Consider the following 26,885-nt stretch of genomic DNA (forward strand, 5'->3'; position numbering starts at 1 on the left):
ACGATCCAGGTAATCAGAGGGTCAGGCTGTCCCACTGGGGGTCAGAGAGACTTCTCATAGCCTTTCTCAAGCTTACAAACTATCCTTTGGGTTTGTGCTCAAATGTTACCCAAATGTCAGTCCCCACCTCTGGCTCTTAACTCGTAGAAGCCAACCTCATTATTCATACTGTCTCTAATCAACTCAGAATATTCAAGAGACTCTTGAAAACATTCAGCTCTCGGATCAAACTTTTCCAGATTGTGGAGGGGGCTGCGGCAGGGCAGGAGGGGAGACGCCGATCTGTGAATCCCATGATGCTGACGCTGGCCAAACTTCTGTGAGTCTTTATGGAAATTCGCTGCTGGAGAGGCTGGCCACCCTCGCCCTCAGAAATAATCCTGGTCCCTCTCTGGGTTCTGCAGTGAGTGGATTCTCCCGGTTTCTGACAAAATGGCTGTGCCACAGGCCTCGCCACGCCTGAACCTAAAACCCCGGCTAGTTTCAGAAATTACCTGGTACACAGGATCTTCAACATCCTCTTCCAAAATTGTCTATCGCAGAGTGAGGGGAGGGAGGGTGAAAAGCAGAGGACATAAAGGAAGAGATGTGAGACTGTATTCAGAAATTACAGGACAGGCAAGAAACCAGCCCTAGGCAGAAGAGGCTGGTGAGTCATTAAGGTAGAAAACACAGAAAAGCCAAAACCCTTGTAGCTACCCCTCCCCCTACCCACACTGTTAGCAACAGCAAAAGCAATTGTATATATCTTTAGTCCTCCTCCCCTGAAATCTTCTCTGAATTAAAGATTTCACTTTTTTTAACATGTCAAGAGTTTCAGAGAATAAGGGATCATTTCTAATGGCTGGCTCTGGGTGCCTGTAATTTACACAGCAACCTTTCATCTTTGTTTATTTCCACTTGGCGGCAGGAAGAGAAGCCCCGACTGTCAGTTTTCACATCTGCTTATTTGAAGCCCCCAGTCTTCTCCGGTATGAGGATAAATTCACAGGTATACCTGGTACACGGCTTGTTCACACTGCTTATCCTTTTGTGCCTTTTTTTCTAATTCTTCTCTTTGCTTCAATTCATAAATGAGTTGAAAGAGATCTCTCAAGTCCAGAATAACAGGTTCAGCCTGGAGTGAAAGGTGACAAAGAGCATTAATAAGGGAATAGTGCTGAGATGCAAACGGCCGATTTTTGTTTTTGCGGCTACACCCCGCAGCCCTTCCTTTCTCTATTAAACTGAAAGCGTTCCATTCTTAATTAATTCCACCTTGTTTATATTGGTTTAGCAAATTGCATCTAGGCTAAAGTTCATTTCTTCAACTAATTATATTTGCAAATTCATAATAATCATAAGCATAAAAGGCATTGCTTTTATTTATTAGTGATTTCGAATACAATAATATTAGGGCAGGCCTTATGCAAAGCAGCTATTTGTTTCCTCTTATTTTCTTTTTAAATGAGGCTATGAGCACAAGGAAACTTATTTGTATACTGTGCCTCCATCCAGCTTAATCAGAAAGGAAAATAATTAGTCATTAGGAAGTACCCATTAGAAAAAGAAACAAAAAACTGGATGGGTCGTATGAGCATGTTTCCTTGCTCCGAGGTTGTTTTTCTTTTCTAGATGGGGACCTGAGCCACAGCTTGGTCCTATGTCAGAGGGGGCCTTCGATGACCAACAGAGCCACTGTGCTGTCCCCCACCGTTACCAGTAAAGGTGCCCTCCCTTCGATAGGGATACTTACTGCCTGGGCTGTTTTTATGGCCACGAATCTGTGATTCCCTTCCTTCCCACAAACGTATCCAAAGGCCCGGTGATCTGTGATGTCCTTTGCAATGTAGGAGATTTCGTGAACAGCATGATGGTGCTGAAGGGCCTATCAGAGACAAAAGGAAGACATATTTCAGGGGACTTTCCCTTCAAGCTGTTGATCAATAAGAGATGTGTTTCAGCTACGTGTGAACAGGCCCGAAGGGCTTTGGAAAAGCTGCTGGGTCCAGATGGAAGGAAAAAAAGCTGCGCTTGCCCCTGAGAAATGGAGGCTTCCCTCCATGGTCTTGATGCCGTGACCGCAGAGAAACACAGGACTGTTCGTATGCGGAATGGGCATCTGTGGCGGTAGCTGCATTCGGCCTGCTGGAGCTAGTCAGCTGAATTCAGTGGTAGGCTTCTGTTCAAATTTTTTTTTCCCAGGACAGGACTTAGTCCAACTTTTGGCTTGATAATTAATACATTTACATACCCAGGGCTTCTATGTGCTGTGGTGAAGGGTGTACACTGCACAATGCCAGGGGTGCCATTAACATTCATAGAACCATGGAGTTACACAGTGACAACACTTTTCCAGCAGATGGTAACAGAGTGTGTTAGGGAACGAATGCCTTTCTCTGTTTCGCCCAAAGTCACCATTTGGGGTAGAGGTGGGGCCTCACATATCTCTGAGGCTTTTCATGGGTTGGTTCCTCTGTCTTCAATGTCACCTCTTTCATCCACTTGTCCAAATCCTATTTCTCTTTCCATGGCCATTTGAAATAGCACCACCTCTGTGAAACTTCCCCTGAGCAAGCCTTGCCTTCCCTCTCTCCCTGCAGAAAATAATTCCTCCCACTTTTGTGTTTTCACAGAACATTAGTCTCTAGTGATACTGAAACTCCCGATGGATTCCTCAGTGCTCCCTGGGCTTCCGCATTTCGTGGGCCTTCCCTCTCCGATATATTTGCATGACTTCTTGTCTGTCTTTTCCACCAGGCTCTGTCTTCCTCATCTCTGTCATCCTAGCACCTTGCACTGTGCCTGGCCCACAATTGTTGAACTATAGTAAATTGAGATTGATGGTCAGTAATTTGAAAACCTTTTAAAATTGACCTTTTTGCCTTTATTATCTGAGCTTCAATAAATAATGTTCACCATCCTATTAGGTGATAGTGATCTTTATGGTTATTTTCCTATACCAAACATACTTAAAGCAAATCTTCATTCAATAGTACTCTGTAAAGGCACATATATACATCTGGGTGTTTATGGTATGCTCAAAGTCCTTATAAAGGGCCTTTTCGTTATACCAGGTATCAGGAGGTTTGAATTCTAGCCACTGTGTAAACACAAGGCACCTACTTTACCTACCTCTCTGTACCTAAATTCATTCCTCTAATAAATGGGAGGCAGTATCAGATCAATGGCTCTTAACCCAAAGCCCTGGATCTATCGGGGTCATTAAAGGTAATAAAAAGAAGCTTTAAGCAATTTTCAAAATCTCAAAAAGCTAAACAGAAATCTATAATTATTCCTCATAAGTCTGCATATTTATTATGCTTGCAAATGAAAATGGCAAGTTTACTGGGAATTATATCAGGTAGTGTTTTTATATTCCTTAGCTCATATTTGAGTATATTTCTCTTATTGACAACGAGTTATAGTTTAAATAGTACAAATAGGAAAATTAACGATTATAAATACAGTTTATTTGGTGGACAAAATCCTCTCCATGACTGAGTCCATGGAGAGGAAGAAATGTGACACAGGGGAAGTTGGTTATGAACACATTGGGAACCACTGGAGTAGATATTCTCTAAGCTCTTCTTCCATCCCTCATATCTTTTAAGCCATTAGGACCTCCTGCTACAAAACCAGCCTCCAGGAACAGTGGGCCTCTAGCTTTCATCATGGTCATTCTCCCTAGTTCTAGACCACTGACTTTCCAAAATATCCATTCCTCAGCCCATTACAATCTTTCCAGGCTTCTGATTTTAGGAATCATTCGCTGCAGTAGAATATTCTGCCTCTCCTTAACCCTCTAGGGTCTAGACCATGTGCTAACCTCTCAGCTTACTCTTAGAACTTTTCCTTTGTCTTCACACCCTGTCTAGGTTGTCCATTGGGCCAGTCATCCTGGGCACCATGCTTGCAGGGTGGTGTCAATGCCCAGTCATCCTGGTCCCTCAAGTGGCAAAAAGATGACTGTATAATTCTAATGGATTTGACACAAATAAAGTTGGTGAAGAAGGAAGTGTTTGTTAGTGAAATAATCAGAACCTAATCATTTTTGTTTTATTAGGAGGACATATTTAGCCAGCAGAGGAATATTGCTCAAAGAGCAGTAGCTTTTTCATGGCGTTAATGATGTAAAATTAATGAGATTTATATTCACACAATACGAGGACATTGATTTATAGGCTTTTGTGCGCTAAAATGGTGTGCAGCAAGGGGAAAATGGGAGACAAAGACGTCCTTCCCCTTCTCTCCCTTTCCTGAAAATATTTCTCTCTCTGCATAATGTGGAGAATGTCATCCACGTCTCCTATTAAATCAAAGTTTGACGACAGTGCTTTATTGATTGCCAAGTAGAATATTGCTCTAAAATTAAACCGCGATTAGAAGTCTTCCTGGTGGAATTAGATTTGGAGATGATTGTGCAATGGTAAAATATCACCTACCATGCAAGACAGCAGATGGAGATGTTTTAATTTATCTGGGAATCCTCATTAAGTGTTTTAAAATCAAAACATTTTTAATGCCTGATGATACCTAACATTGCCTCGCAAAGTGTAGCTGTGTGTGCGCGCGTGAAGTGCTTAAAGATATTTGTAACATTATCCTTTTCCACAGTTAGTGTTATGACATGTTAAAAAGGATTGCTCTGAAAGTAGCTCATTCGTTTGGAAACTAACAGTCATTGAGGGGATATGTCTCCACTTTCTCTGAGCTCAACCATGAAGACATAATATAGATGCTTAGAAATACAAATACATTAGAATTCTGCTAATCCCACAGTTGTATTATCACATTCATTTTAGCAACCTGAAGCATCAAGCAAATACTTGTTCACTGAGCCTCAAAATTGCCCATGTCTTCAAGTAGATTTTATCAGCACAACTCAAGACAGTTGGAGCCAAGAGGGACCTTAAACATCACATAGTGCAACTCTGAGTTTGTTTATGAAAGGACTGAGGCCAGAGACTGTACTGGCAGGACCAGTACTAAACCCAGGCCTTGTCTTTCCTACTAAGGATGACAAAGCATTGAAGAAGGCAAACAAGATTATGTAGAATCAAGGTCTCCTTTCCTTAGACTTCTGGCTCCCCAGCCCAACAACAAAGATGACCCCCTGATGAGCTGGGACGAGGAAGGCAAGAAAAGGGTAAGAGACAAAGCTGAGAATGTTCTGAATTCTGAAAAGTATCCGAGGTCGGGGAGAGCTGTATATCAGAAGGTTTGGGGAAAGGGCCAGCTACAGGGATTTCAAAGAAAAAGGTCAAGGCAGCACGACCTGTACGACTCTCAGGAACTGGCTGTCTTGGTGTCTGTTGATCAGTCAAGGCCAGAAGGATGAGGTGAGGCCCTTGGACACAGAGGTAGGACCACTGCGTCCCGGGAATGTTTCTGTGGCATCACGGGTTGTTCTGGAGGCGGGAGTGAGGGCAACCAGAGAATACTGGGCTAGCGTGGGAGGAGGGGGTGGGGGAAAGGCAAATATGCTGGTCGCCCCTCTTCCACATTTCCTTTGGAAAACAGTTATTGTCTTGGTGAAACTTAGTCTAGATATTAAAGTACTGCCAACATCAAAGCAGGTATTTGGTCTTAAAAGTAGAGCCTTCAGGAACCCCCATCCCTCTGCCATAGCTTCATTTACTGCATCTATTCCTCCCATTCTGAACTCTTCTTTGCATTGAGGATAAAAGTTGTCAATAAGAAATTCCAAGGACAATTCAGGCATCAATGTCCTCAGTCCAGTCTGACCTTCCTCCCAGGAGTAAAGTTCAGGTAACACGTGCTGCAAATCACCTGAAGAGCTTATCCCTCCTGCTTTGCGTTTTACCCTTTCCCACCTCTGTGCCATTGCTCACATGGCTTTCTTTGCGGACACCCTGACCTGCACTTTGTTAACTCTCAAGTCATAGCTCCAACATCTTGCCCATCCAAGGAAGCTTTCCTGACACCCCATCTCCCTTCATAATAATTCCCACCCCCAGATCCCACTGCACCATATCTGTCTTTCTATATAGGATGCTTTGCTCTTCTGAATTTTGTTCCACACTTATCCATTCATCCAGTTATTCACAGCACATGTGTTTACTGAGTGTCCATTATGCTGCGGGTCTCCTGCTATGTGCTACTGCTACACAGATGATTAAAACACAGTCCCTTCCTCAAGAAGCTCACAATCTCATAAAACAGACACACAAACTAACAATCACGATATAATATGACCAGCTGTCTATTAAAGCTGCGCACAGTGCATCACACAGGCTCGGGGCAGGAATGGGGGAAGGGCATCAGGGCAGACTTGACAAAGGAGGTGACCTTGAACTGAGTCTCAAAGGATAAATGGGAAGATCCCAGAAAATAAGGGGAAAGGGAATTCTAGGCAGAAAGAACTGAGTGTGCAAAGGCATATAGGTCTTGAGAACAAAACATTGTGGGGAACATCTGTGTACATGTTTTCTCTCCACTTTGGGAATGTTAGACCCTTCAGAGAAAGGCCCATGTCTGGTTCTTCTTGATCCTACCCCAGCCCCTAACACTGTTCCCCTTGAACAGTACGTGCTACGTAATGTTTGAGGAAGACAGGGAGGGAGGGTGGAGTGGCGGAAGGGAGGAAGAAAGGACCAAGCCATCTACAGATATGTGCTGTACAAGGTAGGTGCTCAATAAATGTTCAATAAATGAATGAATCAGGTTAATTTACAACATTTCACATAAGATTCATTCTGCAAACAGAGAGTTTCTTATCTGATCATCATTAAATCTCTTTTTTTCTTTGTATTTCTATGAGCCATTTACCAATGTTTAAATGAAGTATCAAATTGTTTGGAGGGTTACCGTCTGACAGAATAAATTACAGAGAAGACTTAATTTGTAGTATGGTTCAATACAGCCAATTAAATACAGTATGGATTAGAAAGTCATCTGCTGCAGATTCCACCATTAGCTTTTTTAAAGAATAAATTCTACCCTATTTAGCCTTCATGTTATTATTGCGTGTCTCTCTCTGTGTGTATGTGTGTATGAAATTGTGTGCTTTCCTGAGGCAATATTAGTAACAGGAAAAATACCCACCAAGATTCAAGTGAGTTAACAAAAAACAAAACACAAAAGCAGATAAACAGATAGACACAGAACAAAAATAGATACATGAAAAATACACTACTTCACACCACGAGCAATTACAGTAGTTAAAACCTCACAAGACAAAGGGAGGCCCAGGCGCATTATAAAGGCCTTTCTCTCTTCTAGCACATTTTTGGATGCAGTTGCTGCACTGCAGTGCCAACGAGGCTGGGAGGCAACTTCTGTACCAGCCACCCAGGCACCCCATTATCAAGTGCTACATGAAGCAGGTCACAGTGAATTGTTACTGGGTTGGCATCCTGAAATCTTCTAGAAGGTTTTCCTCAAGGACAAGACCAAATTTCCAAATAACCTAGTCTCTAGCTGAAGAGGCAGTGTGATAATAGAGGAAGGATATGGATTCTGGAGGCAGAGAGAATGCAATTCACATCTAAGCTCTGCATATCACTCTAACTTTCTGAGACTTCTTTTCTCTTTTCATATAATACGAATAATGATATGGAACCCAAAATGTTGTTGGAAATATCGATTCATATAAAATACATCAGGTAGATATGAGATGCCATTTTCTCCCACCGGGATTAAAAAAAAAAAGTAACACCCAGTGTTGACAGATATTTTCCTGGGCTACTGGTTTGCTACATGTACCACAGAAATAGTAATAGTATCTCTCTCATGGTGCTGTTATGAAGATTAATAAATTAGTATATGTAAAGTGCTTGGAACAGTGCAAGGCACCTGGTAAGAGCTGGTAAGTGTCAGTCATTAGGAGTATTTTTGTTATTGGTGGAAATGTGATTTGGTGCCATGTTTCTGGAGGGCTGATTGACTATATGTTTCAAAGCCTTTAAGATATGCATAAAATGACCATATGGTTCCTCTTAAATTATTTATCCAGAGATAATGTAACATGTGGGCAAAGGCTTGGATACAAAATATTCTCTATAGTGCTGTTAGAATAGTAAAAAGTTAGAAATGTCCAAAATGTTGAGCATTAGCTGCCTGGTTGAAGAAAATACATTTTGCCGTAAGATGAAACAGTATGCAGTACTGAAAAATCATCTTGTAGAAGTATGCATGTTTTGCTATGAAAATATATTCACAACATGCTGCTGAGTGAAAAAAAGCACATTACAGAATACTATGTTCACTATGATCCTGTTTTTGAAAAAATATGCATATCTGTATATATATGTATAACAAGGGTTCTCTCTTCAGCGGTGAAATTACTAGTGACTTTTAAAGTCTGACTTTTTGCTTACTTATGCTATTTTTTGCTACAATAAATATTTTATGTAATAAAGAAAACCATAAGATGCTTTTTCTTTCATATTTGACTTTAATAGCACTAGCTATTTATGCAAGCTATCCTTGAGCCCATTTGGTCTTCCTCATTCTCATCCCCCATAACCAAGTGTTGTCAATTTCACCTGCCAAGTCTCTTTTCACTTTGTTCATTCTTCTCCATCTCCACCACCTGACACCAGGTCCCGCAGCTGTCATTTCCTGCCTGGATTACTGCAGTTGCCTCAGTCCCTACTTATCCACTTGTGCTGGCCTCTGCTCTGATAGTTGCACCACAGTGTGAAGAGATGGAGAAAAAAATCTGGCAAATTTGCTTAAAACATACCAAGGCTTCCCATTGCTCTTAGGATGAAAACCAAAATCCTTGCTGAAAGGATGGCTTCATTAGTAAACTAGCTAACAGAGAAAGATAAACTATCAAACAGAAAGAGGAATAAACTCACAACACAACTGCCCCCTTTGTTTTGTTTGATTAAATAGCTGTTGCTCAACTTGTTTTCTTTAAGCCTAACCCATATCTTTAATAGTTTGTTTTCACAGCCTTGAAGAGCCCTAAGCAGACAGTGTGGGTGTGAGCTTCCTGCTGTAGCTCTCGCCAGACCACATTTCAAGGACCCTGATAAGCCAGCCTCACAGAGAAGAAAAAAAAAAAAAAAAAAAAAAAATGAAAAAGCAGACATAGCAGCTTCACAGCCATTTTTGCTATCAGTTGGTAGCAATCACTTTTCATTCTCTTTACCCCTGATAAAAACCCCAAACCTTCTATACTCCTCGCCAACACTTCTCCTTTCCTTCTTTCGTGTCGTGCCCTTCCCACCTTTCTTTTTTAAAACTATTCTAATCTTTGTGTGAGAATTCTTTCTCATTCTGTGACATGAGTTTCGCACCCCCCCTACACTTCCGAGGGCCTGCAAAGCCCCCTGTGTGATCGGGCGACCTCCCTCACCACAGGCACAGGGGCCGTCTTCTAGTCCCTCAAATGCACCACCCTTCTGACTCCAGTTTTTGCACGTGCTGTTCCATCTGCCTAGAAAGCTCAACTCCTTCCCATTCAGACCTCAGCAGAGATGTCTCTTCTCCTTGAAAGCTTCCCTCACTTTCCAGCAGAGACCAGGTTCCACGCCACAAGTCCTCTCAGCTTCCTGGACTTTCCCTGGGGCTGGGCAGGGGAACTCCCCCAGTCTGTCATTATGTATAAAGGGAGCAGTTGATCCGTATCTATCTCCACCACTAGAGGCAGCTCCGTCCAGGAAGGCAGCAACATTTTCTTTTTCTCATCTTCTTTTTACTGTGATCCATGGTAGATACATTTTCATTAATATTATTTTTTATTTCAATTTTTTATTTCAAAATGTTAAGGGAGTATAAGTGTTTTTATTACATGGATGAACTGAATAATGCTGAAGTCAGGGCTTTTAGTGTGCCTGTCACTAGAGTAGCATACACTGTACCGAATAGGTAGGTTTTTGTCCCTCACCTCTCCCCCAGCCTGCCCCCTTCTTAGTTTCCAATGTCCTTTACCCCACTATATGATCGTGTATACTCATCATTTAGCTCCCACTTATTAGTGCGAAAATGTGGTGTTTGTTTTCCCATTCCTGGGATACTTCGCTTAGGATAATGTTCTCCAGTTTCATCAAAGTTGCTGAAAAAGGTAGTATTTCATTCCTTTTTATCGCTGAGTAGTACTCCATGGTGTATGTGTGTGTGTATGTGTGTACACACCACATTTTCTTTATTCACTCATCAACTGATGGACATTTAGGTTGGTTACATATCTTTGCAATTGTGAATTGTGCTGTGGTAAATATTCGGATGCAGGTGTCCTTTTGATACGATGATATCTTTTCCTGTGGGTGGATACCCAGTAGTGGGATTGATGCATTGAATGGTAGGTCTACTTTTAGTTCTCTGAGGAATGTTTTCCATCCTGAGCACCAAGTACGGTGCCTGACATATAGTGAAGATTCAGTACATATAGGTTTTTATTGTTGTAGTAAAATATACATAACATACAATTTTCCATTTTAACCATTTTTAAAGTATTCAATTCTGTGGCATTACACACATTCACACCGTTCTGCAAACATCACCACTATCTGTACTGTTAAATGACAACTACTCATTTCCCCCTCCCCCCAGCCTTTGACAAGTGCCATTCTACTTTCTGTCTCTATGTATTTTTCAGTACTTATTTTTAAATGAATAATTTGATCCTTTCAACAGGATCCTAGGTCCAGGTCTGTCACCGACTCCTCCTCAACCTCACTGGCTCTATATCTGTTTCCTTCTCTAAGCCTTTTTTTCCCTCAGCAATTAAAATGAGAAGGTGGGATCCAGTAAATACTCATGTCCTTTTTTGATCTCAGCATCTCTTTAATTCCTTTTAAAAGTTTACAACAAGACAACAGCTATAAAAGACAGCTTCTTCTTAGCAGCCCTCTAAACATATGTTATACACACCCAGATCTGGGAAGATGTGCATGACATCCTTGCCTAAAAATAGGGAGCGACACTAGTTAACTAGCTGAGAGCATCCTAGACCTGTGATTTGGGCTTAAATTTGTCTCACAGGCTAAGTGGAGCCAGGTGTGCTTAATCAATTAGCAATCACCAAAGTGACAACGAAGCAGATTTCTGCTCAGGAGAAGTAAAAACCACCTTACACAAGGAAACTGGCTTCAGTGCTAGTTTCCTAATGCTGGGTTCAATCAGAGTCCACGTCCCACGATCCAGGATGTGGCTACAGCCTAAGTATAGTCGGTAGTGGGTTAGACTAGCTGTCCTCTCTCACTCAACTCACACTCACTCCCCAAAGCCCTCTGGTGCTAGGATACACTAGGCCCTGGGGATACTAAGAGGATTAGGATGAAGTCCTGGCTGTCTAAAGGGGGGTGGGCGGAGTGTGTGTGTAAGGGAGGGCGGTCCCTCCTTATTTGGTTAAACACTGAGAATAGTTTGTATGTTGTGCTGTTCTGTCCCAACTTCCAGAAGGCATGTAGTATACTAGAAGGATTTGAATTTTTCCATGGCTTTGTGGCCATGGGCAAGTTATCTTATCTCACGGAGCCTCAGTTTCTTCATCTGTAAAATGGGAATGATTCCTTCTTCACAGGGATGTAAGGAAGACCACTAAACTTAACATGTCTAGCAGAGTATCTGTTAGATGGTAGGCTTTTAATGCTTTGGATCTCTTCCCAGGCAACTGAGTTTAAGGTTGTCAATCTAACGACTACATTGTTTAGTGTTCAAGCACCGAGAGTGGTTTCCTCGGGTGAGGCCTTCCTTGGAGCTGATAGGGTAATAGTCTTGGAGTGGCCAAAGGGTGGTGAGAGAGAAAGCCACTGGGAAGTCAAGTTGCCGGAAAAAGAAAAGACCTGAGAGTTAGAGTTTCAAACTTTATGATGTCATGTAAGAACCTGGATCCTGCCATTCTTGGAAATTTAACCCTGTAGTTATGTAAATCAGTCAATTCCCTTTGTTGCTTAAGACTTTTTTGAGTTTTCTATCACTTGCAATCAAGAGATTTCTGAGCAATAGTAATCATCAGTATCTCTACCTTAGGAGGAAATAGGCTAAGAAAGAAGTGACCTGCCCAAGTAGCAGGAGGCTGACATGGGCTTTCAGCAAGTCTCACTGACACTCAAGTGTATGCCTACTCTGTTGGTGGTGGTAGTTAATATTGGAATTGTAATTTTGAAATTGCTCTTGGTATACATTTGGATAAAGCAAATACATTAATACATTGTTATGAGAAAGATTTTCAGTGAAAGAAAAATGAGACACAAATATTTAAAAAGTTAAGAAATAACTCTGTAATGTCAAATTTGAATTGGAAATGTCAATACAAACTTGTGATTTAAAAAATACATTCCTAGCACCATTCCCTGAAAGAGCCTAGAAGCAACGAAGCCCCAGTAGCTTTGAGGACACATAATGTAGCTATTTATTATCCACCTATCTATTGATCTATTGATCTCCTAACCTAGCCAGAGAGTCAGAGAAAGCAAATATTGTAAAAGGTTAAGTTTTAGAATTATTCTTTGAAATTTTCTGTGTGTTTGAACATTTTCCTGATAGTAAGTAGGAAAAAAAAATTAAATCTTAGCATGTTCTTTTCTCTACCTCCCTCTGCCTTTCTCTGAGAACAGGGGAAACCAAGCCACTGAACTCTTCAATGACTTAATTGAAAGTAGGCTCAGACAAAGGGCCTTTATCACTTCCACCTCAGTCAACCACTGGTCCAAAACAGAAGGGACCTTTAAGACACATGTGCTTAGAAGCGCTTAAAGTTAGAGCTGCCAGTTTCCTTTGTTCGGTCTTGCATTCCCATGGCCAGCATGCATAAACATCAGTCAGTACCTTTCTATTTTCAACAACATTTTTAAAAGTTCAGGCTGAATAAACAGGGGAACAATTTATACTCCTGAATCTCTGGGAAAAAAGAAGAATCCCAAACTCGGAAGAGTCTCCAAACATATATAAGGATTCAGACTTTATTTTCATTATATTAAAAAAAGACGGTGCTATTCAGAGAGTTCCCACTATGTGCTAGGCATCGTGTTATGTACTCTTCATATATAGCACGCACTTTCACTCGCCCAACCTTACCTTATCATGTCCCTTACTTTTACTGTTGAGGAAACGGAGACACAGGAGGGTTAAGTAACTTGCCCCGGGTCACACAGCTGATAAGGTAGACCCTGGATTGCTGCCAGGTGTGGCTGCTTCTGGACTCGAGCAGCCTCTATGCACTTGAATACAGTTTCGAATGTACTTTAATGACTCATATTTTCATTCTCCTAAAATTCTTATTTTTATTTCTGTTTCTTTCTGCATGAAGAATCCTAATAACCATTGTAGGTATTTAGTAATATAACCAATGATTTCAACATTTTAGCTCATGGTGTAAAATTATTGTAGCAAGTGGGTAAATGAGTGTGGTTGAATGGAAATGAAACAGCATGTTTTGCCACAGTCACTGCAGAAACGAGGTCATTATATTTAATGGAAAATGACTTTTTTGTGTTGCAACCAGTCTGAAATTAACCTCTGTCTTGGTCACATGCGAGACGGAAACTTATAAAAAAAAAAAAAAAAGGAACTGACAAAAAAGCAGCCAGTGGAAAGAATGCTGGGTCGGGAGTGAGAAGGCTGGGATTCCAAGTCCTGCTGCCTTCATTTATAAAATGAGGGGGATGGCAGGTGGTGGTCCTGGTGAACACTGGCTTCTAAGGGTGCTGAGAAAAGACATGATTTTGGCTAGACACAGGTCAGCACCTGACATTGAGATCTGTTATGTGCTACTTTGGACAAATCCCCTAACTTCTTTGCATCTTAGCGTCCTCATCAATAACTTCATTAAATTGTGGTGAGAATTAAATATGATCATGCTGGTAAAGTTCTTTGTGTTCTGCCTAGAGCATAGGGGTGCTTACTACATGGTAGTTGCTCTCCAGCTCAAAGATTGTTATACAAATTTGTCATGGTTATGTGTTGAATTATGCCCCCACTGGTATGTTGAAGTCCTAAACCCCAGTACTTCAGAGAGTGACCTCATTTGGAAACAGAGTCATTATGGGCGTATTTGGTTAAGACGGGGTCATAATGGAGTAGGGTGGGCCCCTAATCCAATATGACTGGTGTTCTTATAAAAGAGGGAAATTTGGACCCAGACATGTGTACAGAGAGAATGCCATACGAAGATGAAGGCAGAGAACATGGTGATGTGTCCACCAGCCAAGAAATGCCAAGATTGTCAGCAAACCCCTGGAAGCTAGGGGTGAGGCATGGAACAGATTCTCCTCCACAGCCCTCAGAAGAAACCATCCCTGCAGAAATCCTGATCTGGGACTCTGAGGCTCTATAACTGTGAGAATATATTTCTGTGGTTTCAGCGGCCCAGTTTGTGGTGCTTTGGTGAAGCAGCCCTTGGAAACTCCTACAGTCATCTTCTTACTTTCATTGCCAAGACAATACAGTAGTGAGACAATTGTCAAAGGAAATCAGCACTAAACTAAATTCTACCTAGTATCCTGTCCCATCAGTGAGCCTCAGTTTTCCCATCTGTAAAATGAGGGAGCAGCCTGGGCACAGTGGCTCACACCTGTAATCCTAGCACTCTGGGTGGGAGGCTGAGGTGGGAGGATCACTTGAGCTCAGGAGTTTGAGACCAGCCTGAGCAAGAGCGAGACCCGTCTCTACTAAAAATACAAAAATTAGCCAAGCATCATGGTGCACACCCGTGGTCCCAGCTACTTGGGAGGCTGAGGCAGGAGGATTGGTTGAGTCCAGGACTTTGAAGTTGCCGTGAGCTATGATGATGCCACAGCACTCTATCCAGGGTGACAGAGCGAGACTGTCTCACACACACACACACACACACACACACAAAAACAAGAGAGGGAGCAACACTGGTCCCTTCCAGCTTTGCTCTATTTTTCAATGCAGAATAGGAAACGCTTTTGTTTTCCTATTATGGACAGATCTTGCTACTTAAATCAGATGCTTGGAGTGTAGTGCGGCGCCACGCAATTTATAGCTGCATCTATCCAATTATTTCTCATTTAGTGCTGTGCAGCACTCCCCAAATATGCCACCAAACCACTGAGGTGGTGGGCTGAGCTCTCTGAGTACAAGGATCAATTGTTTCTTTTACACTAATTGGCCCCGTGATTGTTAGGCTGTTGCTTGGAAAATGAACTGTCAGTAAAAGAAATTAGCACACAATTTCCCTCTTTTAAAAAAAAATGGGCCAACTACCACCCTGTAGCCATCTCCTTCAACTCTCTTTAAGGTCTCAGAGGGCAAAATTGGTATGAATTAAATTCTTGCTCTCAATTCTACCATTTTCCTGTTAGAGATGAGAAAACTGAGGCTCAGAGGGGTTAAGCCACTGGTCCAGTTTTCAGTCAATGGTGAAGTTCAGCGCTGAGGCCAAGCTTCATGCCCATTTTGCTACATCGGGTCATCTCCTCAGGGCTGTGATCATCAGGCTCTGCCCAGCTGTCTGCCCTCCTGGCATCTATCTTCATCTCTGTGCCAGACTCAGAGACAGCTGCACCCACAGGAGGGCAGACGGAAGGAAGCTTGGCTAGGTCACTCGGTGTCTTCTGCATCAAATACTGTTTGCTGCTGGCCCAGCTCTCATTTGACCCCAGGACTCAATTCTAGTAATAGGACGTCTGCCTATCTGTGTCAGGCACTGTGCTGGGTGCCGGGGATACCAAGACAGAGCCAGCAAGACCCTTGCCTTGAGGAGCTCACACGCTACGGTGGAGAAGGGAGGTGAGGTGCCTTTGGTAATGCTTTCAAAGAAACCCATTCCTTTTCTTCCTAGTGAAAAGCACAGTCTGTGATTATCCCTTCATTGCATGACTTCCGGGTTAATATCTGCCTCCTCCATTAGACTGTGGAGACCAAGCAAGTAGTCCTGTGCTGGGTTCTGGCTCCACCACTTCATCCCAGCACCTAGCACAAGTGTCCGACGCCTTGGGGTGGCGGTGGTCAGTAATGATTTGTTGAGTGAATAAATGAACATTGTGCTCATGCAGTAATAAAGGTAAGAGCAGGGCATGGATGGAGGCCTGAAGTGACTAGATTCGAAGGCACTGACTAGATAAAAATTAGTGACCGTGGGAGCGGTGGGAACCAAGATGTTCTATCCAGAGGGATAACAAAGACTTGTGGGGCCATAAAACAGCATGCTACATAGGGAACTGCAATCAGTGTGGGATTATTAGACCATAAAATGCTAGGCAGAGAGTGGCAGTCTTTGAAGGTGACGAGCTAGGCAGGGGCTAGCGGATGCAGGATTTTGAAGCCCAGGTTAAAAAACTGGGGTGGTTGAAACTGTCAGCTCCCTTCTAATCAACTCTGCTGTGAATCAGCGCTGCAGTGGAGCCTTCCCGGGCAGGTTGGGGGTGGGGAGCTGAGCAGCCCCTCCCAGCTGGGGGTGCCCGTGGGGATGGGAATCACGTCCTAGGTCTCTAACAGCCCTGGGGACAGTCAGCTAAAGTGTCAGGGAGGGTCGTTCACAAGCAAACAGATGGTTACAGATGAACTTGGATTTCCCTGCTGGAACAGAGAGTCCAAGGGCCCTGGCCAGGCTGCCATTGCACTTTGGCAGCTGCTCTTTTGCCCTCGGTTAAAAAAGCAGCAGACTGTCTGGTCTGGGGACAGTCTAGCAAAATATTCGGGAACTGAGGATGAATCCTGCCTTCCCTCACCGCCTAACCCCTGCTTCCTGGCCCACAATATGTGACCCACAGAAGTTCATTCAAAGGTATTTAGCAACAGATGATAGAGGTCTGTCTTATGGAAAAATCTGAATGGGGTGATGGCAGTGGCAGGGGTGATGGCAGTGGCAGGGGTGATGGCAGTGTGCCTCTTTGTTTAATTAGCTGCACCGGCAGTCTTTGGAGACAACTGGCTGTTTTCCTACCTCATAGCATAAGGCTTTATGTCGCTTCCTGGTGAAATCGATGAGCGAGCTTATGTGTCGTGCTGGATGGGTCTGCATCGTTCCCTGGGGCTGCCGTTTTCTTCTCTACCTATGACCTTGGCGAAGTCACAGACCTGCTCCGTGCCCTGGCTCCCCGTTTGTGAGATGCTGTCTCAGAGCACCACCTTGAAGACTGCATGCTAAGCTCAGGTGTTTGGCAGACGTAAGTGACTGAGAGTAATTTAAAAGGGCCAGAAAGAACTCCTGGCACAGAGCTAAATAATCTGGTTCTCTCATTCATTGTCCTTTTAGAAAACAATCCCTGAAGGGTTGGATGCCATAGAGGCACAGGACATAGAAAGAACATGTGACCGGAGGCAGTCCTTGCTCTCTAGAAGCAGACAGTCTGCAGGAAACAGGTGCCTGGACAACTGCAATAGGGTATAGTTGGTTCTCAGAGAGGTGGAGCTGCACAGACCGGGCGGAGGGAGCACGAGCTCTGGGGCAGGCTGCCGGAAGAGGCGGCATTCAGGCTCATTCACAGAAGACAAGAAGTTCTGAAGGTAGAAAGGAAGAGAAGTACATGGCAAGACACGGGCAGCAGCAGGTGCACAGGCCAGGGCAGAACGAGGTGGCTTCAGGGAATTGTGAAGGGTCGCAGGGTTGGGGGTTGAGAGGGCATCAGTGTGAGGATGTCCAGGGCAACTTCCCCTTGCAATCCACGGGGGAGATAGGCCAGGGCTGAAATGTGGGAGCCTGTGCATGTCATTTTGTGGATTCTACCTAGATAGCAGGGGTGATCCTCTGAAGGACCGGCACTCCTGGAAGGGTTTCCATCCCCCGCTGGGTCAGCTGTCCCCACTCTGTGCTCCCTGAGCCTCTTCCTCTCTGACCTCCCTTTGCTCAGAAGACCTGCCATTCCAATCTGCAATGACCTATTGTCTGCACACCTGTCTTTAACCTGTCCGGGCTTCCGTTCACGAGTCCGTGTGACAACATCAGTGGCTTGCCTACTCGGCACAGCTGGCGCAAGGACCACAATGGACAGCAGTGGAAAGAAGAGCACACTGTTGACAAAAACTCTCTCCTTGAACAAACTCTACTCAGACTTCTCTGAGCCTCCTTCTGGACTAAGCCTCAACGTTGGCCTAGAAAGGCGTGAACAAACACTAACAGAGTTTCTAAGAGATCAAGGCCACACCCCTGGGATGATCCCAGGTTCCCTTAAAGTGCCTAAGAAAAGTCAGGGCTGCCGAAAGAATTTAGTGTTTCAGCCAACACCTGGAGATAGGGCCCCTGTCTCCCAGCCTCCTTGGGAGGGTGGGCTCCTAAGCGCAGTAGTGCCAGTTAGCAAAGCCACATGGGTTTCACGTGGCCCAGCCCCACCCTCAGCTTTTTGGAATTTTTCACTTCCCTGACTCTGTTCAAGCTCCCACCATTCCTCTCCCCCTTCCTCATTTGCCCTTTAAAATGCCCAGTCACCTCTGCACAAATCAGAATGGAGCTCAGCTCTTTGCCCTACTGTCAGTCATTACTGAATACAATCTGTTTCGTGGCTCTAACTAATGTCCAGCTGTGTCTACCTTTGACACCACACAGGCTGCAACGATCTCCACCTACAGCTCAAGGCCCAGGCCCTGGGCTTAGGTGCCTTACACATTATCTCAATTACTGTGACCCTGGAATTTGTGGCAGGCAGGCTGGCTGGAGGACAGGGACAGTGAAGCACAGTGGTTAAGAACACAGGCCCTAAGAAATGTTAAATGCCTGAGGTGACGGATACCCCAGTTATCCTGATTTGATTAATTCACACTGTATGCCTGTATCAAAACATCACATGTACCCTATAAAGATACGTAACTATTATATACCCATAATAACTGAAAATAAAAATAAAAAATAAAATAAAAACAGGCCCCAAAGCTAGAGGTCAAAGCCTGGCCTTTCTACTCACACGCTGTGTACACCTGCTCTAGGCTCTTACCTATTTTGTGACTTTGCTTTCTCACCTGCATAATGGGAATAACTGTTTCCACATTACAGAACTGTTATGAGAATTATATGAATTAACACACGTGACATGCTTAGCATGGTGCCCAGAATAAAGTATTTAATAAATTCTATTTCAAAGTTATTCAAAAAGTATCCCATGAGGGAATAACTTCTCTGTTTATGCAAAATACATCCCCTCACTTAGCACATACCCTGGTGCACAGTCAATGCTTAAATGTTTGTTGAGTAAATGACTTAACGTGAGAAATGCTTATCTGTGCTCTGTTATTTCTACATGCTCTTCAGTCTTGTCCCAGAACTGTACTGTGACTGCTGGTTTGTGTACACACAGGAGCATCTGCGAGACCCTTGTGTGTATCTGTGCACAATATGTAATTGCACACTGTATAATACCAGGCAGATGAGGGTGTGAGTGAGCCCTTGTGACACAGCAGAGACCCAGTGGGGGACCACCAGGGGACATGGCCAAAATAAACCCTCGCAGCTCTGGGCTCAACTGAGCAGAAGCAAAACTTGGCTTGAGACTGCTATAATGCGTTCTTCCTTTGTGTATCAGAATGGAATGAGGGACAAAATGATAGGAGTTGTCAAGTTTTGAAATGAATAATAAGATGTCTTCAGAGTGAGGCATATAAAAGAGACGAGCTAAAAATATAGCCGGCTCCAAGAGCATCTGGGAAGCAGAAGGATTAGCTAGGCGCCTTTAATTGCAGCAGAACAAAGACCCCTGCTGAAGGGAATGTTTCTCTCACCAGTTGCACCTGCAAGCAGGTAAGCACAAGGATGAAAACGCAGGTATTTATTCCGAATGCCCTTTCCCCACTTTAGGAAATTAATTCCAAAAAGTAGACATCTAGCAATTTCCTATTATTTGGACACAATGGGAAACATAAAGGGACTCAGCCAGTTTGGGGAGGGGGAGTCGACGTTTTTGGAGTACCTCCTACATGCCTGATGCTTTTCTTATAGATTAGATTTAATTCTCATTACAAGCCAATGAGGAAGGTTTCATTATTATTTATTTGACAGAGAAGGAAACTGAGGCTCAGAGAGGTGAAGCTGCAATAGCTAGAAAGCAGAAGTTCTGGGATTAGACCCCCACTTTCACCCCCCAACTATCTAATTCCCTAATTCAAGAACATGACAATATATTGCTTCCTATACATTTCCTTTGTTAACTGTCCTTGTAATTGAAGTATGTCTTCTAAAATACAAACTATTTCTACAGCCATCCTTCCACCCACTCACCCTCCCACTCATCCATCCATCCGTGTTGTGATAAAAAAAACTTCCCATGGCTTCTGTAGGGCCACAGCATATAACATAAGCACCTCATGGTACTGTTCAAAGCTCTTTGGTATCTAACAGTTAACAACCACTTCCTGGTTATATTTGCAAAGTGCTTTATAGCTTTTAAAGCTCTATCTAATTTATCTCGTTCATTATCTCATTTTATTATCCCCATGATAAAATTAGGACGTTATTTAGCTCAGAGAGGCTAAGTAATCTTCCCAAAGTCACATGTAGTAAGCAGCAGATCAGACATAAGTGCCCTCAGGGACCTTCTGATTTCTAAGTTCAAGCTCTTTCTATATCACCTTGATAGAAGGAGTAAGAACAGAAGTTAAGAATATGGACACTGGAACCAGACTGCCTGGGTTCAAATCCTGGCCTGGTCACTTACCAGCTATGTGACCTTGGGTAAATATACATCCTCTGTGTGCCTCAGTTTGCCCATCTGTAAAAGGAGGATGTTGACAGTACCTACATCATGGTATTGTAGTGATTAAATAGCTGCCAGTATTCAGTACACTTAAAATAATCCCTGGCATCTAATAAGCATCACCTAAGTGTTAAGTTTTTGTTTACTTGTTTTTGCTTTTGTTTCTTTTTGAATATTCACCTTCCCTATGGTGGGAAATGTTCCTACAGTAGAGAGGACCCAGTTAAGAAGTGGGAGAGTGAAGATTTGAATCCGGACCTGTCTGACTCTTTCAGATGTGTCACTGACACCCTTCCTTGCACTCCTTTCCCCTTGGCACACGGGATTAGATGCAGAAAAGGACCTGGGCTGAGTTTCTCTGTCCCGGCCCAGAAAAAAGAAGTGCACCTTCTGGGGGAACCATGCCATTAGATGGACAGGCTCTCCCTTGGGGGACATTGGTTTTCATCACTGCATACATGTATTTGCTCATTCAACAAGCTTATTTATTGAATATCTCCTGTGTTGCAAGCACGGTATTGGACGCTAGGGATACAATGTTGAAACAGACATGGCCCCTGCCCGAGAGGGGAAGTACGAGGTGACGGGGAACCCACGGGTGATGCCTTTGATGGGTAGAGGGTGCAGGGAAGTCCTAAGTACCTGCATTCTGAGAATAATGAGAAACATTTGGAAACTATAACATTTAGTTTCCTGTCCTTAAAAAATAAAAATCAAAAAATTAAAAATCCTTCCCAGGCCTTCTTTACCCAGGCACAAAATGTAGTCCATTTTTTATTCAGGAACGAAGTAGCTGAGAGGGGATGGAAGGGGAAGCTTTACTCATGTTATTCCTAGAAGAAAAGGAAGAGCAGGTTCAAGGCCTGATAAGATTATGAAAAGCCCCAGACAGACCTGGGCGCAGAAGCACCTATGCCGTTCCACGGCTGTGTGTGCCGGGCCAGACCAGAGCTGGCGCTGGAGCCTGAGACAGGTGAGAATGACAATCTGGACCTGGGTTCAGGTGGAGGTGCAGGCAGAGGGAGGAGGCTCCACATCTCCTCCCCTTTTGTATTACGGAGGTATATGCCCAAGGTGGAGAGTGCGGGCACTTTGTGCAGAGTGGGAAGAGATGTTCCCCTGGTCAGAGGGTGTTGCCCTGTTGGCTCTGAGGCTTCTCAGCATCGGGAATAACAAACCTTACCATGCGAGGCAATAATGCTCATGCTCAGTGAACCCAATGCCAGCCTGATGCTGGAATAAGAGCACATTTAGGAATAACATCGATCGGGTATCGGGTAGATTTGGGTGGGGGAGGGGATGGGTGCATACATACATAATGAGTGCGATGAGCACTGTCTAGGGGATGGACACGTTTGAAGCCCTGACTCGGGGTGGGGGCGGGCAAGGGCATTATATGTAACCTAAATTTTTGTACCCCCACAATATGCTGAAATAAGAATAAAAAAAAAAAAGAAAGAAAATCATCTTGTCCCAACCCCGGAGTATCTCTACTTATCTAACCTGCAATGTGAGACCCAGAAGCCTTCATTTCTTTATTTAAAAAATGGGAATAATACTCTCCTTGTGGGGTGACTGTGAAGAATAAAAGTGATAATGCACATAAAACACATCACCAGATTCACGATAAGCTTCCCATAAATGGTGGTGGTGAGTGAGTATCAGTCTGCAAGCAACCAGTCTGACTGTGGGCACTGCTTTCACTCCTAGAATCCTCAGTTTCAGGCTCCGTAAAATGGGTATAAGAAACTACACATCATAAAGCTGTGAGTTAAATGAGATGACTTCTGTATGTACCCAGAAGAGAGTCCAGCATGTCAGATGAGCTCAAGTGCTTAAAAATCTTAGAGTTGATATCTTACACTTTTATTTTTCCTGTTTTTTTTTTTCTATTTAACTGAGTATAATTCCTTTTACTTTTCCAGTAATTTTTCATGTACTGAGTCCCTGCAGCCAGCCAGGGCCATAACAGGGCGGCTACGGCTGTCCGTGTCTCCTCTTTATAGCTCACTTTCAAAAGAAGGGGAAGAGCCCAAACTCAGCTTGCAAACCTTACATTTTCTTCTTCATGAGTCCCAGCAAGTCTAGCCGCCAAATCAAACTCCTTCTTTGCTTTCCCATGCATACAGGGAGATCAGGCTCCTAAAAGCATCTTCTACTTGGCCACCTACAGAGGTCAGAGGTCTGAGGTCAGAGTGGTCATAGGTAGGAGGAGAACGGGGGAACTTTGGATGCAGCAATGCTGGACTTGGCCAATCCCACCCCAAAATCACCATTACACATTTACTTTCTTGGGATGGGAAGGATTTCAGTTGGATGGTGTTTTTATGTCTCCTAAAATTATTCTGGAATTGATATCAGACAGTGTGTCCTCTGGGTGGATGTCCTTGACCACACGCTGAAGGATCTCATCACTGCACTCTGCTCGACCTTGGCTCTCATTCCCAGGTCACACCAGGATGGCAGGATGCAGAGTCCCCCCAGGCCGGGTAGTGGGAAGTCAGGAGGTAGGGCTTTGTGGAGCCGGTTTCTGAGACTTGTGTGATGGTTACAGTACCTGGCTTTGCCCTACCTCTGCGCCACAGCAAAGTTAAGCTTCCCACGTACCACAGTCTCTTGCCCTGAATAATCTGCGCTCTGCATCCTCACTGACACTGACTCCTTGCTTTTGACCTGTTGATGACTTCCTGTTAAAAGCCCCTCTTTGCCTACTGCTTTTTAAGATTGACCTACAATTTTCCTATCTACTGAAATTCAGACTCTCCTTCCAGCTGGGTTGACTCAGTTGCTTCTGAGAAAACTCTTGTATCCCTGCATGAGTTTACCCTGGACGCTTCAGCAAGGGCATGGGACAGAATTCCATCTAGAGCAGGTGTCATTCAGAAATCCGGCGCTGTCTCTTCGCCGTTGGTGGGGCTCACTAAGAGAGGCAAGAGCTCAATGCTTTGCTGGTCTGTCTCTCTGCCCTCAGTTCACCGGAAGGTTCTGTGTTCCTGCTGTGGATAACATGGACGGAGGCCCAGTGAGCCTGTGGGCCCCCCATCTCGGATCAGAAAGCAGGAGGAGGTAGTTCCAGTCCTCTCTGGCAGGATTGGAGGATTTGCACAGACACCACTGAACCTCCTCCACCACTTCCTGGCTGTCTGGGTTTGGCAGGAAATTTCACTGTTCCGAGTCTCCCCTGCTTCTCTGGGGTGAGGATTAACAGGGTCATGTGTATAAGGTGCCCACCCTGATGGCTGGCACAGAGTAGGGACTCAACACACTTTATTACAGTCAAGGAGGAGGACATTCCAGGATGGGTGGGAACCAGCCTGAATAAAAGTTTGGAGGCTGGGTGTGAGGAGGGAACTCGGGTGTGAAGGGATTGAGTTAATAACAGGGGGAAGTGAGGTGCAACCATTTTGGTTAAAAACAAATCAAAGAGGGCCTTGAATGCCAGGATGAGAATTTGGGAGTTAGTGTACCAGGGACAGTAGCTTATATATAATTTGTTGAATAAGAGATAGCAAAGCCCTCAGAGAAATTATTACAAATGCAGGAAGGAGTAATGCTTCCTATCACAATAGATGCAGTGATGACAATGACAATAAAGATAAAGATGAGAATGATACTAATCGTACCAGTGACAGCTGATGCTGTTGACTGAGTCGTTTCTTCCTGCCAATCACCACGCTAAGAACGTGGATGCACTGTAACACTTTAGCCTCATAGCAAGCCTAGGCATAGGTGCTATTATTATCTGCAGTTAACTGATGAGGAAATCGAGGCAGAGAGAAGCTGTCCTTGTCCCTTGTTCAAGATCAGCTGGAAAAGTAGTGGAGCTGAGATTTATACTCAGGCCTTCCTAACTCCAGAGCCAGTGGTTTTTCCAAATCCACAAAACACACCAATTTCCTATTTTCAACCTCTTTGCTTAAAAGCTTACTGCTCATTCTATCCTGGCTCCTTTCGGAGTACTGCTTTCTGAAATGCCTAAAATAAAAACACACGAGTCCAATAATAGATACCTCCCCCGCAAGAGATATAATTAAACTCCCCATTTCAAGCAAAGGAACTTGAAGAAAAATTGAATCCAGCAAAAGGAAAACTGAGTATCCCAGCCACATCTGACAGGAAAATGAAGCCCGTGTGTTTCTGCTCTGCAGCCCCATCTTCCTGGGAACGTCATTTTCTACCACGCCTCCCCAGGGGCTGGGAGTCACCGGGCCCTGGTGAACTCAGCTCACAGGTCACCTCTTCACAGGTGCCTTCCCTGACCACCCAGCTGATGTCACTCCCCTCCAGTTAATCCCTACCATGTCACCCTTTCCCATCTGCTTCATCATACTTATTACTCTCTTACTTATTTACGTGTGTCCTTATTTATTGTCTTGGCTGCTGTGTTCACTCTTATATCCACAGTGCCTTAAATCCTTACCTGACATGAAGTAGCTGATCAGTAAGTATCTGCTGAATGAATAAAACCCCTATTCATCCACCAAGGCTCAGCTTAACAGCCCCCCAAGCTGGAATCCCTTTTTCCGAGGCCCCATAACACTCTGTTTACCTATCTCAGCCCTTATCCCATTGTATTGTGATTATAGATGTTTTCTCATCTGTTTCCCCAGCTAGGTCCTTGGCCCAAGAAGGCAGGGGTCATGGGGCATTAATATATCCTCAGTACTCAGACTAGTATCAATATTTGGCATGAGTAGGTATTAGACAAGTATTTGTTGAATACAGAGGTAGGTGAATACATGGATGGATGAATTAATAAAAGGAATCCAGAATGAATGAACACTGGTATTTTTTTAATTGTGGAAATTAAAATTTATAAACGCTGTCTGATACATTGTACCCTTGAAGACCTACAGCTTAATATATTAAGATAGGCTAGGTTAACCATGAAATGTCAATGACTTGTTACAACAGATGTTCATCTTTCACTCAAGCTACATGTCCAATCTGGGTTGGCAGGGGCGCGTGTGCACAAAGTCGCACCGGGCCCAGGCCGATGGATGTTTCTACATTACGACCCATGGCCTTGCAGTTGTCCAGACAGGAGAAGAAGGAGCTGGAGGGTTTCATCTGATGCTTATGTGCTTTGGCCTGGAAGTGACAGATGTCACTTAAGTTCATAGTCAGATACAGTCACATAGTTCCTGATTGTAAGAGCTGGGAATATGGAAGACCATGGCTTTGAGGTAGGTAGCAAATGTCTCTTCCATACTTGGAGATTATAGCACTCCTAAGGGCCAAGGCAGCACTAATGCTTCTGCATGCTCCAGGTCTTAAGAAATGTCACCCAAACCACTTTAAGGATTAACTCATCATTGCCTAATTTTCATTTATTTATCAAAGACATGGTTCACTACCAATTGGAGCTGTCGAGTGGTTCACAGAGTTGATGGTAACTCCAACCGAAGGCGGGAAAAATTCCCGTTTTCATTATTCTTTATTACTTTATTAAGGGTAAGTATGGCTTCTTTCAGGTTTTTGAAACAATAATATTTATTTATTGTCTACTTGGTGCCAGTGTGATTGGCTCTTTATTTATGTCATAGCTAATTTCCAAATTATTTATTTATATATTTATCTAGTATCTTCACAACGCTGTGATAATATTACAATTCTAAGTTTACAAATGTGGAAACTGAGACTCAGAGGGATTAAGATATTTGCCCAAGGTCACACGACTCATAAGGGTTCAACTGGAATTGGAACTGAAGACTATATGAAGACAGCTCACAGACCCTACTACCATCTAATCGGAGCCCAGCATGTCTGGGGGGCAGAGAAGTGAATCGCTGCCCGACTCTTTCCATTGTCCCCTTGACCTCTAACATCCTATGAAAGCATTTTATAAGCTGCAGTGGAAATAAGAAATCAAACTGCACCCATATAAAAGTGTCTAATTTATCATGCATAAATTATGGCTTATTCCTTATTTAAAGATATGAGAAGAAAAATGGAGGATTGCAACTTAATGATTAATGTTCTGCCAGACTATGAAGCAATGATGGGGCCCAGTTAGAAACCAAAATAATCATCAAAAAACAAACAAACAAAAAAAACAAAAACAAAAAAAAAAAAACTTGGGATAGTTCTTAGACTTATACACCAAACATACCTAATTTTGATTGCCCTGGGGATCACATTATTTGAGAAAGAAAGAAAAACTTTACCTTATAGATAATTCACACAGTATGATTACATTTGGGCTAAAAATGCTTTTACCAGGATAGTCAGATAGAACTGGGTATTTACTGACCCCTGTTATTTCTTAGTTGCATGAACTGGGGCACAATTACTTTCTTTCTCAGAGTCTCAGTGTTCTCATCTGTAAAACTGGGTTGAAAA

At 43.6% G+C, this 26,885-nt stretch overlaps 1 protein-coding gene across 6 annotated transcripts in view; it reads right to left on the reverse strand.

Moving 5' to 3' along the window:
* Positions 1–26,885, reverse strand: part of DAB1 (DAB adaptor protein 1) — a 397,274-nt gene that overhangs the window by 68,590 nt on the left and 301,799 nt on the right. For all 6 annotated transcript variants that reach the window (XM_069477994.1, XM_069477993.1, XM_069477995.1 and 3 more), the window contains 3 exons: positions 1,736–1,867; positions 998–1,117; positions 495–533 (listed from right to left, as the gene is read on the reverse strand). In XM_069477994.1, the coding sequence (XP_069334095.1) occupies positions 495–533; positions 998–1,117; positions 1,736–1,867 (291 nt within the window). The remainder of the gene's footprint in view (positions 1–494; positions 534–997; positions 1,118–1,735; positions 1,868–26,885) is intronic.

This window comes from Eulemur rufifrons, chromosome 8 (genome assembly GCF_041146395.1).
Source record: "Eulemur rufifrons isolate Redbay chromosome 8, OSU_ERuf_1, whole genome shotgun sequence".
NCBI classification, from domain to species: Eukaryota; Metazoa; Chordata; class Mammalia; order Primates; family Lemuridae; genus Eulemur; species Eulemur rufifrons.